This window comes from Mustelus asterias, chromosome 1, assembly GCF_964213995.1.
Source record: "Mustelus asterias chromosome 1, sMusAst1.hap1.1, whole genome shotgun sequence".
Lineage (NCBI taxonomy): Eukaryota > Metazoa > Chordata > Chondrichthyes > Carcharhiniformes > Triakidae > Mustelus > Mustelus asterias.
The window spans coordinates 127,673,439-127,687,424 of NC_135801.1; the positions used below are offsets into that span (position 1 = coordinate 127,673,439).

Genomic DNA, 13,986 nt, shown 5'->3' on the forward strand with positions numbered 1-13,986 from the left:
CAGGGGACAAGAAAAAAAATCAGATGGTAACTTAAAACGATGACTGAACACAGCTAAATACTTGGGGACTGAGATTAACAGACCAAATGAAGGATTCAGCTTGTAGCCTAATGCGTTAGATCAAGTGGTCTGTCTTCATTTGTACAATAAAGGTGGTGTTTCATTACCAAGTATTGTATACAAACAGTACATTATTTACAAATTAACAAAATTATTTTTGGTACATTAATAAAAACATGCAAAGTTATGTTATTTATAATTCTTACCAGCAGAATGGAAACTAAATACTTAGACCAGCAAATTAACCAACAGCTGAGAAACATTCAAAATAATTTAACAGAGAAAAATAAGCTATGTAATTCATACCTGCATTTGTATTTAATGGGAGTTTAAGTTTCTGACAAGGCACTGGTAATGCGCAATCTCTACAATTAGCACAAGCCGGTTTAATTTTTTTGGAAAGCGAGTTACTTCAAGCATATTTCTTGGATCCAATAATTTTAGTTACTTTTACAAAAATAGAGTTTAATTAAATGAAAATGTATGAGTTTCAGATTATGTTACAATTATGTTACTTATTATGGTAAGTTGATGAAGAAGATCCTGAGAGGCAGGATTTATGAACATCTGGAGAGGAATAGTATGATCAGAAATAGCCAGCACGGCTTTGTCCAGGGCAGATCATGCCTTACGAGCCTAATTGAATTTTTTGAAGATGTAACTAGACACATAGACGAGGGAAGAGCGGTAGATGTAGTTTATATGGATTTCAGCAAGGCGTTTGATAAGGTGCCCCATGCAAGGCTGATTGAGAAGGTGAAGGGGCATGGGATACAAGGGGACATTGCTTGGTGGATTCAGAACTGGCTTGCCCACAGAAGGCAAAGAGTGGTTGTAGATGGGTCTTTTTCAGCATGTAGGTCGGTCACCAGTGGAGTGCCCCAGGGATCTGTTCTGGGACCCTTGCTCTTTGTGATTTTTATAAATGACCTGGATGAGGAAGTGGAAGGATGGGTTGGTAAGTTTGCTGATGACACAAAGGTTGGTGGTGTTGTGGATAGTGTAGAGGGATGTCAGCAGTTGCAACGAGACATAGATAAGATGCAAGACTGGGCGGAGGAGTGGCAGATGGACTTCAACCCAGATAAGTGTGTGGTAATTCATTTTGGCAGGTCGAATAGGATGAAAGAATATAATATTAAGGGTAAGACGCTTGGCAGTGTGGAAGATCAGAAGGATCTTGGGGTCTGGGTTCGTAGGACGCTCAAAGCAGTGTCGCAGGTAGAGGCTGTGGTTAAGAAGGCGTATGGAATACTGGCCTTCATCAATAGAGGAATTGAGTTTAGAAATCGGGAGATAATGCTGCAGCTGTATAGGACCCTGGTCAGACCACACCTGGAGTACTGTGCCCAGTTCTGGTCACCTCATTACAGAAAGGATGTGGAAGCCATAGAAAGGGTGCAGAGGAGATTTACAAGGATGTTGCCTGGATTAGGTGGCATGCCTTATGAGGATAGGTTGAGAGAGCTAGGTCTTTTCTCCTTGGAGAGGCGAAGGATGAGAGGTGACCTGATAGAGGTGTATAAGATGTTGAGGGGTATTGATAGAGTGGATTCTCAGAGGCTTTTACCCAGGGCTGAAATGGTTGCCACAAGAGGTCACAGGTTTAGGGTGCTGGGGAGTAGGTACAGAGGAGATGTTAGGGGTAAGGTTTTCACTCAGAGGGTGGTGGGTGCGTAGAATCGGCTGCCGGTAGTGGTGGTGGAGGCGGATTTGATAGGGTAATTTAAGAGGCTTTTGGATAAGTTCATGGAAGTTAGTAAGATAGAGGGTTATAGGTAAGCCTGGTAGGTAGGGACATGTTCGGTGCAACTTGTGGGCCGAAGGGCCTGTTTGTGCTGTAGCTTTTCTATGTTCTAAAAAGCATCATCCTGCAGTATCACATTACAACCTGTCTATTAAATCAATTCAATATTAATACACTGGATTATGCAACTCAGAGTTGTGAGTTGAAGAGAAATTCCTTGGAGTTGCTAATTAGCTCAAGTTTGAGAGTTGGGCACTTAGTGAAACTTAGCAATCAGTTTTAGATAAAACACAAGTGTGTAATATGTGTGCAAACGTTTACATTTTTGCTGAGGCATAGTTCCTTTTCATTAGGCCATTGTTGTGAAACATTTGTGTTTTCCATATTTGAGATTGTCCAAATAATTTTATTGCAAATTAGATTAGAGCAGATTTTCAAACCTGTCCCAACTCCTGGGAGGTGGCATAAGCTGCCCAGAGAAAAACAGATGAAAAAAGATCAGCACACAGTAACAGAAGGAAAATGCAGCTAACTTAAGAAATACTTTAAACTGACATCCTTAGATAGAAGAATGCTCAAGAGTCAGGGATTTGAATTTGAAATGGTGTAAACTGAAGAAACAAAATGCACTGATTGCTGTATTAGTGATGTGAAATAATTGCTGCACTACAGATAAATAGTATTTAAACCACAAGATATACATGCGTTATTTTTTCTTGCTGGAGTTTTCTGGTGGAAACCAGCCTCCAGGCTGGAAAGTATTTGCTGTACTTGATGGATCGGGAGATAGCTTATCCTTTTCAAAGTAAGTTGCAGAGGCATGTCCCTTGACTTGAGTTTGAACTGGTCGTGCAACAAGTCCTTCCTCATATTCTTTCTCTTTCCTAATCTCCTCCTTCTGTTGTACTTCGTGGGCTTGTATCTTTATCGTTTTTCTATATTCTTCATTGCGCAGAATTTCCTTTGCAAATACAAAAGGAAGATGAGTATATTTTTAGCTACAAATTTCAACAATGCAATTTATTTTTACACTGAATGAAGTTTTTCTAAAAAAAAACTTAGTATTTGCTTAATGCAAATACAACTGAAGACACAATTGGTTAATTTATCACTGAAGAATTTTTCCGCACAATGTTTCCTCTATTTGAGGCGCTCTGCTCCCTTCAGAATTCTCACTCTCAGGTATGTTGGGTGTGATTTTCCCACCCTGCTGTGCTGATTGAGCAGCTTGGCAGGTGGGAAAATTCAGCAGGAGGCAAAAATTAAAAAATCAGAATCATGTCCAGTGTCTGGCTGGTCGTGATCTTCCCAGGCCATGTTTTCTGACGTAATCAGAGGCTGATTTAAATATTTATAACATTTTCATCTGTTTAATGAGCCCGGGACGCTATTGCCTGGGCTCATTTGCCTTTCCAACCTCGCCGATGGAGGTTCTCACTGACGCGGGTCACAGCTGGTTCCCATCAATAGGGATCTGACATGACGGCCTCTCCGGTGGGACTAGAGACTATTGAGGCCGGCCCCCCGATGGTCGATGGGCAGGGGAGGCTGTGCCCCTTGGTGCTAGCCTGGCCCCCTGGTACTGCCAGCCTGGCACTGGGCAGTGGCATGGGGCATGGCCACAGCGAGGTCGGGAGGGAGGGGAGGGAACTCTGCATCGGTGGTGGGGCTGGCAATCAGGGTGGGGGTTGGGGGGGGGGGGGGGGCGGGGTGGGGAGTGTTGGCAGAAAATGGAAAAACTCAAAAATATTTTTCAAAATAAATGCTGACTGAGATTTTTAATAAAACATCGGGTTTAAAGAGTCCATTAGATGGCAGTTAACACTGAAAAATATGCAAATGTGAAAGAAAAAAAAAAATGTCAAGCGAAGGATAGATAGATTAGGAGGCATGTTCATTTAAAAGCCTAGTCGGAGATAGAGAGAGGCAAAGACATTGGTAAGGCCACACTTGGAATACTGTGTGCAATTCTGGTCACCCTATTATAGAAAGCATATTATTAAACTAGAAAGAGTGCAGAAAAGATTTACTAGGATGCTACCAGGACTTGTTGGTTTGAGTTATAAGGAGAGGCTGAATAGACTGGGACTTTTTTCTCTGGAGCGTAGGAGGCTGAGGGGTGACCTTATTGAGGTCTGTAAAATAATGAGGGGCATAGACAAGGTAGATAGTCAATATCTTTTCCCAAAGGTAGGGGAGTCTAAAACTAGAGGGCATAGGTTTAAGGGGAGAGATACAAAAGTGTCCAGAGGGGCAATTGTTTCACACAGAGGGTGAAGAGTGTCTGGAACAAGCTGCCAGAGGTAGTAGTTGAGGTGGGTACAATTGTAACTTTTAAAAAGCATTTAGATAGTTACATGGGTACGATGGGTATAGAGGGACATGGGCCAAATGCGGGCAATTGTGATTAGCTTGGGGGTTTTTTTAAAAAAAAGGACAGCATGGATGAGTTGGGCTGAAGGGCCTGTTTCCATGTTGTAAATCTCTATGACTCTATGGTTAATTTGAGGCACTGAGTGACTGGAAATCAACATACATTGATAAGAACAGGTGCGATGCACAACAAAACGTGCTGCAGTGTGGGATTTGGTTGGAAAAGTGCTGGATAGGCTAAAGTTGACAGTGAATAGAGAATGGTAGGAGAGTATCAGGCTAATCAAATCTGGAGGTAACATAGTCAAGTATGAGGGTTACAGCGGCTAATGGGCTGGGGTGGATTAGAGGCAGGAAACGCTGGAGAGGTGTAGGTGGTCTTTGTAAATGGAGAAGATATGGGATTGGAAACTTGAGTCATGATACGGAGTTTCTGGCAAATGTATCTAGAGATAACTGACAAAGACACATATCTCAGGAAACCTGGCACAAAAATGTCATGCTTCAATACAAACCAGGGCCAAACCAGAAATGGGGACTCTAATCAAAAAGGAGTGGTTTAAGACTACAAGCTAAATATTTTCCCATCAAAGGGCGATGAACAGCATAAATCTTCAACATAAAGCTGGTTAAAACCTGAATGTTGTAAGATGAGATCGGAGTTGATAGGCAGGAAGGACACAATCAAATGGGCCTAGATATGAACCCATTTATGGTCTTGCAGAAACATCATTGAAAAAGAAAATAAATTTCTCAATAGTGAAGTAGTAAAATAAATTGTAAACAAAATATGATGCAGCATCGGTAATCGTCAGACCAGCCGATTATAGCTCAGAGTATTCCTTTGAGGTCAATATTTGAAAAACATTGCCATACTCAGAGTACATACAGTATCTCTGCTGCTGTTTACTTTCTGTTTATTAAATATATTGCAGTAACAGTCCTAGACCATCTACTCTAATTAGGGGAATTAGGTGAATGCTAATTGTACACAGGCGGAACAAGAGAATATTATATTTTAAGTGACATCTGCAAATGCAAATAATCCAAAAAATATATTACGTCAAGACCGATATTTTCATTTGCTATGTTTATGCAGAAAATTTCAAACAAATATTAAACTACATCTTAGTACAATTAAATACAATACTATAACAAATGATCTCTATGACAATGGGATCTAGATTCTGTATTGAAATTCAAATTCAATCTCTGTTTAGCACAAATTGTTCAATTTCTGTATTTGTGCTACTGCTTCTGAACAATAGAAGAAAAGCAGTATAAAGGATTAAAACAATGAAGCACTTTCATTGTCAATTTACTTCAGTTCTGTGATTCTGGTTGACAAAACAGTCCTTTCTTCGGTCTCATTAGTCATTTTGGTAGGAATTTTGATCACTGTTAAATCGGGGACAAAACTGTGACATAAATGTAAACAGATGAGGACAACTCTTTATATAAATAATTCGTTAATATATATAAATATCATCTTTAGGGGTACCTATCACACAAATATCACAATTTCACATGGTTGTATGCATGTCAATGCCCAGTCTCTCAGTATAATACTGATATAGCCAAGCTACTGGAAGAAAACAGCTTTTGGAACTGCAACTGTTCAATTTTCATGTTTAACTGTGCATATACTGATGGCAAAAGCCACACCGACTTACATATTGTTAACAGTGAATGTGTGAACTCACATTGTTATTTCTACCTCGAAATCTGGGCCATTGGTTTTAGGAACATTAAAAGTGAAAATATCTGCTCGACTTTCTTGTGCGAAGCTTCCTGATTTTTCACTTGAGTACCTAATATTTAAACCCGTCACCAGGGTCAGCAATTTGCTTTGATCAATTCCCGCAATATTAAAAGTGCCAATCAGATCAAGGATGCCTAGCTGCTCGATTCAAAAACAGCAAGTGCTGCATGGTAATTTGAGCTCCATACATAGAAATCAAGGCCGCCAACATAAATTGTGAACATGGAACCCTGTATATAATATATATGATGTAATATATAAAACATACAGGAACCTAATATAGTAAAACAAAAAATGAGATAGGATTAGCAACAAAGGACCATGCAACAAGTGGTCATTAAGGGCATCTGTATTGAGATGCATGTAGGGAAGGCTCAAAACTGCTCAACAAAGTAGCGAGTCTCAAAATAAGTCTACCATGAGACTCAGTGTGATCCTTGAGTGACCAGAGCAGGTCCAGAGATTGAGTGGAAGCAACTTAAATTTTTATTTCTTCCACAAAATAATGGTGGAGATACAAGTGCCTGCCAGTGTTTCAAGTCTCAGCAACTTAGCTACAGAGCAGCTGAGTTCAAAAATAGCACCAAATGTGTATGACGTGCCAGGGATCACAGTCCCAGTCCGGTGCTCTTGGTTGAAGCATGATGTTAAATGCATCGACTATGGTGGATTCCATTCAGCATGCACATGAAACTACCTTCACCTTCAGGAAACCACAAACATCCAGTGGGCAACTTTAGCAGCAAAAAAAATGATTTATGCAAAGGTGTCTGCATCGAAGAGGCTGTTTGCAGTTATCTTGAGACCAACACTGTAAGCAGAAACAAGTATGATAAAGGGTAGGAAATCACTCAAATCCTCAAAACCAGTCTCTACCAGTTCAAACAATACCCTACTATCTATGAGGATGCGATCAAGAAGCATGGTGATAAGTTGAAGGGGACAGTGACATTCCTCAATCATGGCCATAAGTCACTTGTGACCTCAATTGAGTCAAATAATGACTCCAATGAACTCAAAATGTGTCTAACTGCACAAATCTGAGGAACAGAAGATGATCCACTGAATTATTTCATTGGAGGTTGTGCTTCAGGAGACTTCCTCAGAGTGAGAGCTCGCAGCTACATGACTGGTACCTCCGCCTGTCTTGGTCTTAGTGTAACTGCGCTCACAAAGATAGACAAGATGGAAGGTTGGCACTAATCAGGATCTCTCCTGGCAACACTCTGGTAAATCTTTTCTGTACCCTCTCCAAAGTCTCCATATCCTTCTGGTAGTGTGGCGACCAGAATTAAACACTATATTCCAAGTGTGGCCTAATTAAAGTTCTATAAAGCTGCAACATGAATTGCCAATTTTTAAACTCAATACCCCGGCCGATGAAGGCAAGCATGCCATATGCCTTCTTGACTACCTTCTCCACCTGCATTGCCACTTTCAGTGACCTGTGTACCTGTACACCAGATCCCTCTGCCTATCAATACTCTTAAGGGTTCTGCCATTTACTGTATATTTCCTATCTTTATTAGACCTTCCAAAATGCATTACCTCACATTTGTCCAGATTAAACTCCATCTGCCTTCTCTCCGCCCAAGCCTCCAACCTGTCTATATCCTGCTGTATTCTCTGATGGTCCTCATTGCTATCCGTAAATCCACCAACCTTTGTGTCGTCCGCATACTTACTAATCAAACCAGTTACATTTTCCTCCAAATCATTTAGATATATATTACAAACAGCAAAGGTCCCAGCACTGATCCCTGAGGAACGCCACTTGTCACAGCCCTCCATTCAGAAACACACCCTTCCACTGCTACCCTTTGTCTTCTATGACCGAGCCAGTTCTGTATCCACCTTGCCAGCTCACCTTTGATTCCATGTGGCTTCACCGTCTGCATCAGTCTGCCATGAGGGACCTTGTCAAAGGCCTTACTGAAGTCCATGTAAACATCCACTGCCCTAGCCTCATCAATCATCTTCATCACTTCCTCAAAAAACCCGATCAAGTTAGTGAGACATGACCTCCCCTTCACAAAACCATGTTGCCTCTCGCCAATACGTCCACTTATTTCCAAGTGGGAGTAAATCCTGTCTCGAAGAATCCTCTCCAATAATTTCCCTACCACTGACGTAAAGCTCACCAGCCTGTAATTACCTGGATTATTCTTGCTACCCTTCTTCAACAAAGGAATAACATTGGTTATTCTCCAATCCTCTGGGACCTCCCCTGCAGCCAGTAGGATAAAAAGATTTCTCTCAAGGCCGCAGCAATTTCCTCCCTTGCCTCTCTTGGTATTTTGGGACATATCCCATCAGGCCCTGGGGACTTGTCTAACTTAGTGTTTCTCAAGAACCCCAATACCACCTCCTTTTTGATCTCAACATGACTCAAACTACCTACATACCCTTTCCCGGATTCATCATCCACCAAGTCCTTCTCTTTGGTGAATACTGACGCAAAGTACTCATTTAATACCTCGTCCATTTCCTCTGGCTCCATGCATAGATTTCCTCCCTTGTCCTTGAGTGGGCCAATCCTCGCCCTGGCTATCCCTTGGTCTTTATATATGTATAAAAAGCCTTGGGATTTTCCTTAATCCTGCTGGCCAATGATTTTTCGTGACCCCTTTTAGCCCTCCTTACTCCTTCATAGAAGGAATCATAGAAACCCTACAGTACAGAAAGAGGCCATTCGGCCCATCGAGTCTGCACCGACCACAATCCCACTCAGGCCCTACCCCCATATCCCTACATATTTTACCCACTAATCCCTCTAACCTATGCATCTCAGGACACTAAGGGGCAAATTTAGCATGGCCAATCAACCTAACCCACACATCTTTGGACTGTGGGAGGAAACAGGAGCACCCGGAGGAAACCCATGCAGACACGAGGAGAATGTGCAAACTCCACACAGACAGTGACCCAAGCCGGGAATTGAACCCAGGTCCCTGGAGCTGTGAAGCAGCAGTGCTAACCACTGTGCTACCGTGTCGCCTTGTTTAAGTTTCTTTCTATTTTCCTTGTATTCCACACTTGCTTCGTGTCTTCCCAGTCTCCTAACCTTGACAAATGCTTCCTTTTTCTCTTTGACTAGGCTCACAATATCATAGAATCATAGAATCCCTACAGTACAGAAAGAGGCCATTCAGCCCATCGTGTCTGCACCGATCACAATCCCACCCAGGCCCTACCCCCATATCCCTACATATTTTACCCACTAATCCCTCTAACCTATGCATCTCAGGACACTAAGGGGCAATTTTAGCATGGCCAATCAACCTAACCCGCACATCTTTGGACTGTAGGAGGAAACCGGAGCACCCGGAGGAAACCCACGCAGACACGAGGAGAATGTGCAAACTCCACACAGACAGTGACCCAAGCTGGGAATCGAACCCAGGTACCTGGAACTGTGAAGCAGCAGTGCTAACCACTGTGCTACCGTGCCGCCCTCTCGTTATCTAAGATTCCCAAAACTTGCCATACTTATCCTTCATCCTTACAGGAATGTGCCGGTCCTGAATCCCCATCAACTTACACTTGAAAGCCTCCCACATGCCAGATGTTGATTTGCCTTCGAACATCTGCCCCCAATCGACATTCTTCAGTTCCTGCCTAATATTGTTGTAAATAGGCTTCCCCCAGTTTAGCACCTTAACCTGAGGACTACACTTTTCTTTATCCATCAGTACCTTAAAGCTTACTGAATTGTGGTCACTGTTCCCGAACTGCTCCCCTATTGAAACGTCAACTACCTGGCTGGGCTCATTCCCAATACCAGGTCTAGTATGGCCCCTTCCCTAGTTGGACTATCTACATACTGTTTCAATTTACCCTCCTGAATGCTCCTTACAAACTCTGTCCCATCCTCGCCCCAGCACTAAGCGAGTCCCAGTCAATATAGATGAAGTTAAAATCTCCCACCACAACAACCCTGTTGCTTTTACACCTTGCCAAAATCTGCCTACATATCTGTTCCTCTATCTCCTGCTGGCTGTTGGGCGGCCTATAGCAAACCCCCAACATTGTGACTACACCCTTCCTGTTCCTGAGCTCTACCCATATTGCCTTAATGTATGAGCCTTCCGAGGTGTCCTCCCGCAGTACAGCTGTGATATTCTCCTTAACCAGTAGTGCAACTCCCCTACCCCTTTTACATCCCCCTCTATCCCGCCTGAAACATCTGTATCCTGGAATGTTAAGCTGCCAATCCTGTCCTTCCCTTAACCAAGTCTCTGTAATAGCAACAACATCATAGTTCCAAGTACTAATCTAAGCTCTAAGTTCATCTGCCTTATCTGTTACATTTCTTGCATTGAAACAAATGCACTTCAGTCCACCAGACCCTCTTTGATTAGCAACTACATCCTGCCTGCTCTTTCTCGGAGTATTACTGGCCCTGCTTTCTGGTTCCCCTTCAGTTAATTCAGCTTTGCTTTGGTTCCCACCCCCTGCCAAACTAGTTTAAATCCTCCCGTGTGACACTAGCAAACCTCCCGGCCAGAATATTTATGCCTTTCCAGTTTAGATGCAACCTTCCTATTCCTAGCCTCACTAGCACGTGGGACAGGGAGTAACCCTGAGATTACAACCCTAGAGGTCCTGCTTTTTAACTTTCTACTTAACTCCCTAAACTGCTGCTGCAGGACCTCATCACTCTTCCTACCTATGTCATTTGTACCAATATGTACCACGACCTCTGGCTGTTCACCCTCTCCCTTCAGAATGCTTTCTGTCCGTTCAGAGACATCCTGGACCCTGGCACCAGGGAGACAACATACCATCCTGGAGTCTCTTTCACGTCCACAGAAGTGCCTATCTGCACCCTTACTATAGAGTCCCCTATAACTATTGTTCTGGTGCTCTTTCTCTCTCCCTGCTTAACAACAGAGTCAGCTGTGGTGCCACTGCTCTGGCTGCTGCTGCTGTTATCCCCTGATAGGCAATCTCCCCCAACAGTATCCAAAACGGGATACTTGTTAGAGCGGGGGATGACCACAGGGGATTCCTGCACTGACTGCCTGCCCCTTCTAGCGGTCACCATCTATCTGGCTGCACCTTGGGTGTGACCATGTCTCTAAAACTCCTAGCTATGACATTTTCCGCCATGCTCCTAAGTGCATCTAACTGCTGCTCCAAACTATCCATGCGGTCTGTAAGGAGCTGCAATTGGGTGCACTTCCTGCAGAAGGTGCTATATAAAATTTTGTTCTTGCCACATAATTCCTAATACTGGCACTTATGTTAATGAACTGCAAAGTGTACTGGAGAGTTAGACGTTAAAACAGCTTTGGTGTCAATAACAGAAAACCTTATGTGAGAATTTGTAATGTTTTTAATGTTATCTCAGCTTCCAACGTTACTAATATGAATTTCTACTTGCAATGGGCCTCCAATCTAGTTGTAATAACAAATTTGTTATGGTAACAATGAACAACAATGATAATTCCGCTTGCGAGGAAAACCTTTATTCCTTATTGGCATGAGGGCTTTGGCACTTATGGAATAATTACAATGCTTCAGCATCAAACAATGTGTAACTTTTAGGTGTTTAAATGGAATTAGATTCCTGTTTCACAAAACCAAAATACGCAACTTAGCGGCAGAAATATATTATTTTTATATTTACAAGGTATAATCTTATCCTTATGGTTGGTAAGGAATGAGAGTTATATATCTGAGACTTACTGAGCCACATCTGGATCAGAGACATCTGTAATCACTGAAGTGAGACCAAAAAAAGCCCAAGGTAATTAGTACAACTGTCTGAGCATCTGAGTAAAAACCACACATGATGCTCTGTCACTACCCTGACCATTTACAGTTGGGACTATAGCTCTGGTAAATTGTTAAGAGCAAACCGGCTGGCATTGAGCCAGAACGTGACCCATACATAGGTGCCATAACACAGCATGCTGTGTGTGGAGTTTAAAACGCACGAGCTCTGCAAGATCTGTACACACAGCATGGGTGTTTCTGCATAGCAAATAAGTTTTGCTTTCTGGAGCCACTAATTAAGTTAATTGCAAGTTTCCAATGTTGAAGAAATCTTGAATTTAATACTGACTTAGATTTTGTTATAGTTGAACACTGCTAAATTTCAGTTCTAAGGGAGAAAATGTTAATGCTTACTAATTTCAACTGAACTTACAATTCTAACAGTGATACATATTGACCATTAGACCTCAACAAGTTATTCTTACAATTTGATACAGGGAATATTTATTTTAAACAAACAAGTATTGACGTAAATGAAATTTCAATCATGGTTTTTGAGGAAGGTTGCATTAATGACGCAGCTTTTCTCTTCAAAAGGTAGCAGTCCCTGATTTGAAATATCAATGTGCTTGTACATTTGCGCACTTGTGTACTTGGATAGGAGCCTGAAAAGATTCAAAATGTTGATGTGCAATGTCTCCCACAGGGAGAGCTGCATCTAATCAGCAGATGGCCCCTGATAATAATTATTTACGTACATGCATCTGAGGCGCTGGTAGAGAATGTACATCTTTTGTCACGATTCACTGCTGTACCTTAATGTGCCTTTTCCACATTTTACCCAATGAAATGAATCTACTTGCCTTCTCTATGGTGTATCATAGAATAGCATTCAGAGGGTTAAACGCTGCAACCATAAATTGGCACATGTACAAATTATAGGCTGAATTTTATATGTCCCCAGCAGCTCATCCCTGAGCTCTTCCCCGGTCGGTGGGGGGAGGGGTGAGCAGACGCTGAAATTGGCAGGCCGGGTGCCATATTTAAATGAATAACCAAAGGTCAATTAGGCTCATCATAAAACCAACTGACTCTGATAACATGCTGCCCATGCCACAAAACATTTGGCATGGGCAGCCGTGCAAGATGCCCGATTAAAAAAAATCAATTAGAGGGCAGGAAGGAAGGAGCTGCCCTTTGCTGATCATTGGCCCCTGGGTCAATTCTACCCCGTTTTTTTCTACTTGCCCATTCCCTTAAACTCATCCTCCTCCCACCCTTGCCACTCTTCCTAACCTACCCAGTCCAAGACCCCAGACTTACCTGCTCCGGGGATCCATGGGCCTTGAATTTCCTCCTTTCCTGTAATCCCAGCAGCTGCCACCTTCCTGGTGCTGCTGGGACCCATGAAGCTGCTGGCCAATCCAACTGGCTGACAGCTCCAGTTGGCACAAGCCCCATTTGGCCCCCAGCAGCCCACCCTGCAGCATTTTATGGCTGTGGCATGAGCATGTTGGCTCCATGCTGACATGGTTTCCGAGGAGGTGTGCATTCGACACCCACCTCATATTATTTAGTCCTATGTTACTCACTTGTGAGTTGTACAATCTTTGGAGTGAAATGAAAGATGCAGGTTTCTGATACAAATCTAGAGTTATTCTTATCCCACCATCTGTGCAACTAAGTATATTGTAATTGCTGTTTTTATTACCTTTCACATTCATATAGAGAGGCATGAAGCATACTTGTGCTGTATGAAGTACAAAGCATCTTCAATATTTAATTGTTTAAATTGGAATGTAATAAACAAATAATCATAAGGGGCTTCAGTCTGTAGGCAGAGCTGCTTAGCGTGCTTTTTATTGCCAATAGTAAGCATCTGACAAAAACTCTATTGTTTAACTTATTCATTGAATAATAAGCGTCACTGTACAGATCTTCTGATTAACAAGACACTAATTAAAATTTATAATGGGCTTGTTATTTTGCCGTGCATGTGTAAATCGTAACAGTTTAGTCTTCCTTTGTAAAGACATCACAGTGATCAACAAATTAATCAGAATAGCTGCTGTAATTGAGGGACAATGTCTTTCCCTGTTTTGTTCTTTTTGCAAATACAGATTTATTTTAAAAGCCTTTCTCTTATTTGAATATCTGCCAAATTAATAATGTAGTCTATTTGCAAATGCATAAATCACAATCTTTTGAACTAAGTCTGTTGCTTGTTTTCTGTCAGGATCCAGATGATATAGCCAGAAAAGCACGGCCTGGATGTGCACATTGAAGTTGCCGTATCTGCAAGCTTAAGCAATCGTGCCCATCA

At 42.2% G+C, this 13,986-nt stretch overlaps 1 protein-coding gene across 1 annotated transcript in view; it reads right to left on the reverse strand.

Annotated features, from left to right (window-relative positions):
- Window positions 1-240: 240 nt before the first annotated feature.
- Window positions 241-13,986, reverse strand: part of ndufaf2 (NADH:ubiquinone oxidoreductase complex assembly factor 2) — a 127,545-nt gene continuing 113,799 nt past the window's right edge. The window contains exon 4 of the mRNA XM_078218695.1: window positions 241-2,768. Coding sequence (XP_078074821.1) covers window positions 2,514-2,768 — 255 coding nt within the window. The 3' untranslated portion in view covers window positions 241-2,513. The remainder of the gene's footprint in view (window positions 2,769-13,986) is intronic.